The 4,941-nt window shown below is 40.6% G+C and overlaps 1 protein-coding gene across 1 annotated transcript; it reads left to right on the top strand.

Moving 5' to 3' along the window:
• Positions 1-919: 919 nt before the first annotated feature.
• Positions 920-4,867, top strand: LOC107578844 (chloride channel CLIC-like protein 1; the record flags this gene model as incomplete). Its single annotated transcript, XM_016264750.1, has 9 exons — positions 920-925; positions 1,689-1,808; positions 2,513-2,623; positions 2,717-2,941; positions 3,068-3,208; positions 3,350-3,449; positions 3,712-3,809; positions 4,072-4,218; positions 4,295-4,867. Coding segments are annotated over exons 1-9 (1,521 nt in total), but the record flags the coding sequence as incomplete, so codon positions are not given.
• Positions 4,868-4,941: the final 74 nt, after the last annotated feature.

Below are 4,941 nucleotides of genomic sequence, written 5' to 3'. Positions count from 1 at the left end.
TTGTTGCATCCAGTGGGGACATAATTACGGATTATAAATGACTTATACTGTCTTTTTACTCGTTGCATCGCGCCGCGTAAACATAAAACCATGTCTGCATTAGAAATGACAAACAACAAGCGCTACTCTACACTGCCCAAAACTTGCGTTTGAATCGTCAGTGGCAAATTCTTTAAATATAAAAAACGTCCTTACAGTCTGTGAGTCAGAACAGCCGGCAATGTAGTCTACTCTACCAGGATCAGGAAATGGTCTTCCATAAAATGTGCAAGTAGTTTCGCTTTCACAATGAAACAGCATCACACACGGCGGCAGCCTAGAGTGAGCGGAGGCCAGTGACCTTGAGAACGGTGCGGCCGACAGATTTGACGAAGGAGCAGCCGGCGGGCTTGCGGCAACCACATGTGACGACCCCGGGCTGGACTCCGCTTCGTCCACGGTGAAAGCCGATCCGGCTATCCACAGCCGATGTATTTCCTCAGCGACCAGCACGGATCAGCTCCAGGCATGACGAAGCGATATCGTCCACTTTTGGAAGGCCAAACAAAGGGGGCAAAATAGGTTGATTGTCTATTGTTAATAGTATAGCAGTGTATGAAGAACAGCTTACGAAGTCACTTTCTGTTGGTCAGCGCAACGTATTCACATGATCTACCTGAACCCATTGCGAAATCTGCTTGTGGAAACGTGAAATTCCAAATCACCTGGATTCCTATTGAAATGCCAGGATTTGCAGAACAATAGTTTGTGATTGCACCTTAAAGGTATAGTTCACCCAAAAAGGAAAATTACCCCATAATTTACTCACCTTCAACCTACATCACCTACATCCTAGGTGTATATGACTTTCTTCTTTCAGACGAATCCAATCAGTTATATATATATATAAAAAAAAGACCTGGCTCTTCCAAGCTTTATAATGGCAGTGAGTGGGTGTTTCTTGTCAATAGTCCAAAAGAAGTCCAATAAAGTGCATCCATCATAAAATGTGCTCCACACGGCTCTGAGGGTTAAACAAGGCCTCCTGAAGCAAATCACGTTTTTGTAAGAAAAATATCCATATTTAAAACTTTATAAACCATAATCTCTAGTTTCCGCTAACTGTCACACACACGTTCATTCCGGCGGATGACGTAGGCATAGCGTAAGGTCTGGTGAGAATATGCTAATCTCGCGAGAACCGACTTTTGTTTACAGGAGCAAAGGAAGCAAAGTTCCCTTACTTTAGCAAAGGAAAACCAGTCTCCTCTTGGCTTATATCAAAATCCTCTGGCACAAAACCCATTGATTTGCTTCTGGAGGCCTTGATTCCCCCCCCGGTGCCGTGTGGAGACTATTGACAAGAAACACCCACTCACTGCCATTATAAAGCTTGGAAGAGCCAGGTCATTTTTTATATAACTCCGATTGGATTCATCTGAAAGAAAAAAAGTCATACTCGTATGCACCGAGGATGGCTTAAGGGTGAGTAAATTATGGGATCATTTTTGGGTGAACTATCCCTTTAACTCAGTTAAACCATTTCTTTCTGACAGTTTGATTCACAGTTAGTGAGTCAACAGCTCGCTCACTGAACTCAAAGTGTGATTCGTCTTTTTATCACATAAGCTCTTGTAAGCACTGTCATTTTTGCAGGGAACACAAATCTACCTCACATTATAACTTTTGTTGTTGTTGTTTTTTAACAGTCTGCCAGTTACCCAAATGTGCCAACCAAGAGGAGGGAATTCAGCTCAGACTCCTGTGAAGTGCAACAGTGTCCTGATGTGTTTGACTGCACCATTAAACTAGGGATTTTGCAAAAAGAGGTGAGAAATATGGAAATATACCTTTGTTTAGTAGGCTTCACTAACAAAATGGTACTGCCATGTTTTTGGACATGGTACAATGAAATTACCATGGTATTTTTTAAGTACTGAAGACTAGTAAACATTAACTGTTCCCTCCTGGTGGAATAACCTGCCCAACACAATCCAAGTCCTTAGCCATCTTCAAGAAACGGCTAAAGACACATCTCTTCCATCTTCATTTGACCCTCTAACTCTAGCACTCTCTATCTAATTCTAAAAAAAAAAATAAAAAAAAACTTGACTCTCTAACACTTGCACTCTCTATTCTTTTTCTATTCTTACTATTGTTTTCTCAAAAAAAAGACCCTCTAACTCTAGCATTCTCTATTCTTTTTCTATTCTTTTGACTTATTTCATTTTCATAAAAAAAGACCCTCTAATACTAGCATTCCCTATTCTTTTTCTATTCTATCTACTTGTTTTTCTTTTTATTTATTATTTAAAAAAAAAACTTCCTACATGTACTGTGTTAGGCTACCCGAGACATGTCACAGCACTTACGTATTATTGCCCTTTTGTTGGTTTTGATTGCTTCTATTGTCTTCATTTGTAAGTCGGATTGGATAAAAGAGTCTGCTAAATGACTAATGTAAATGTAGTATTGTACCATTCAGCACTTTGAATGATTGAAAATATATTATTATTTCTTGCTGTGTTTTTAGTTTGATGAACAGAAAAAGAAGGAGACCACCACCTCTATAAATCCAGTGTGTCTTCCAGTATTCAAGCGATTCCTTTCCAGGCTCCTTAAAGAAACTTCAAAACTCGGCCTGGTATGTGACTGACTGAGTTTTCTCCAGGGAACTGATTCAACATGAATCTACATTGGTTACGGTTTTACAACTTTTCCTTTTTTTAATCTTTAGCCTGATGATGGACAGACATCTATGCATTATGACGCTGAAGTGAATCTGTCCAAGCAGTCACTGGTGGAGATCCAGAAGCTTTTGAATGATGAGAACGACTGGACCACTGGAGCCATGGATGAGGCTCTCAGTCAAATTCTGCTCAGATTCAAACTCCACGACCATGAAGCCTGGAAGTGGCGTTTCGAAGATACATTTTATGTAGATGCTGATACCGCTCTGAAGGTCAGTTCTTGTAAAAGCATTCCAAGATAATTTAAATAATTGCATTAAAATTATTTTCAAAAGACTGGTGTTTTGCAGCAATCTGAGAAATAATAAATGCAATATGTGCTGTTTTTTGTTCTACAGGTTTCTTTGATTGTTCTGATTGTCGTAGCCATAATCAGCACTGAGCTCTGGTCTGTGGTCTGCTGGTTTGTCCAGTTCAGGAGAATGTTTGCTGTTTGCTTTTTTATTAGCTTGATCTGGAACTGGTTCCATCTTTATATGGTAATTATTCTTGTCCTGTTGACTGTCCAAGACTGTTTAGCTAAAGCAGTACTGATTAGATAACAATGAAGAGTTGAAAGGTGTGTTCACTGTATTGTACAATGAAGAGTTCAATTGGTTTAAATATTTCTCCATGGCTAGGTTTCCTTTGCAGAACACAAGAAGAACATTGTGGAGGTGGAGAGCTTCAATGGCAAATGCACTGGGCTGAAACAACTGGACTGGAAGGACAGTTTATCAGGTAAGGTTATTAATGTTATAAGAAGTTGTTCTCCAAAAGCTTGAATAATTTGATTATTTATTCACCTGCATGTCATTCCAAACCTGTATGATGTGAAACTTGAATCTTCACAGATACTTTTAAGCTCCAAAAGTATTATAGAAGTACGATTTTTCAAAATTCTGCTTTTGAGTTCCACTGAAAAGCCTACAGATTTGAAATGACATGACGGTGAGTAAATAATGATTTAGAGATGATCTGGTGTAACTCCTTGTTTATTTAGAGTGGTACAGAAGGACATGGACTCTTCAAGATGATCCTTGCAAAAAGTATTACGAGGTCCTGGTGGTGAACCCCATTTTGCTTGTGCCTCCAACAAAGGTTTGTATCTTTCTAACGACAGAAACGTGATGAGAGACTAGAGGTCGACTGATAATTATGTTGTGAAAATGTTCAGTGTAAAATAATCTGAACCTAAAGGCAAAAACGGTATGATGATCCATTTAGATAAATTAAAAAAACAGATACGTCCACCCTGGACTAAATAATAACACTTCCAATAAAATCTGTTCCAAAAGCTGCTATGAGAGTTGTAACCAGAGATGAAATGCATTAATAATAGATTTGTGGGGTTTTATTCTAGGCTATCACAGTCACCATAACCAGTTTCATCACGGACCCCTTGAAGCAAATTGGGCAGGGAATCAGTGAGTTCCTCAGAGCCCTGCTGAAGGATCTACCAGTCACTCTCCAGTTACCTGTGCTGCTCATCATTGCACTCGCCATCATTGTAAGAGCTGTGAACAGCAAACATACTGTAGGATCATTTATTTGTAATCATACTAAGGCATCTTTGCTCCTCTCAGATGTTCATGTATGGAAGTGCTCAAGCAGCTATACATCAAGCAGTTAACTTTCCTCGGCTCGGTGGGCAACGGGACCCGCCGCCTCCTGCTGTAGGACAGCGCCAAGCTCCTCAACTAGAGGAACATGAGGAAGCTTGGGAAGGAGGCGATGCTCCACAGCCACTGCAGGTGCACCAGGACAATAGAAACAGAGTAAATCAAGCAGGAAACCAAGCAGGTGACCAGGGCATCAGGGCAGGAGATGCTCTTGCCCCACAAAACAGACAGGAGGACAGAAGCATGGAACTCCGACAGGAATTTTCTGGCATTCCCAGAGGGACTCAGAGAGTAGAGACTGTGCGTGCTACAGGTAACATGTCCAGCGATGATGAGACTGATTTTCAGCAGCGGACAGAGGAGGTGGATCCTGGTACAAAGGAAAATGCAGAGCCTGAAGTGAAAGCTGAGGAAAAAGAGAAAACGGCATCTACCGTGGACAAAAAAGAACAGAAAGACACACGGAGTGCAGACAGAAGTGAGCCTGAAACCAATGTGCCTTTGGCTCAAACAGTTGGAGCTAATCAAGGGAATGAGGTGAGTATCGATTCATTTTTCGATCCATCATTTACAAACCCAATTCCAAAAAAAGTTGGGACACTGTACAAATT

This window comes from Sinocyclocheilus grahami, unplaced genomic scaffold (assembly GCF_001515645.1).
Source record: "Sinocyclocheilus grahami isolate Dianchi unplaced genomic scaffold, SAMN03320097.WGS_v1.1 scaffold12265.1, whole genome shotgun sequence".
NCBI classification, from domain to species: Eukaryota; Metazoa; Chordata; class Actinopteri; order Cypriniformes; family Cyprinidae; genus Sinocyclocheilus; species Sinocyclocheilus grahami.
This window is presented reverse-complemented; position numbering and strand designations above follow the sequence as displayed.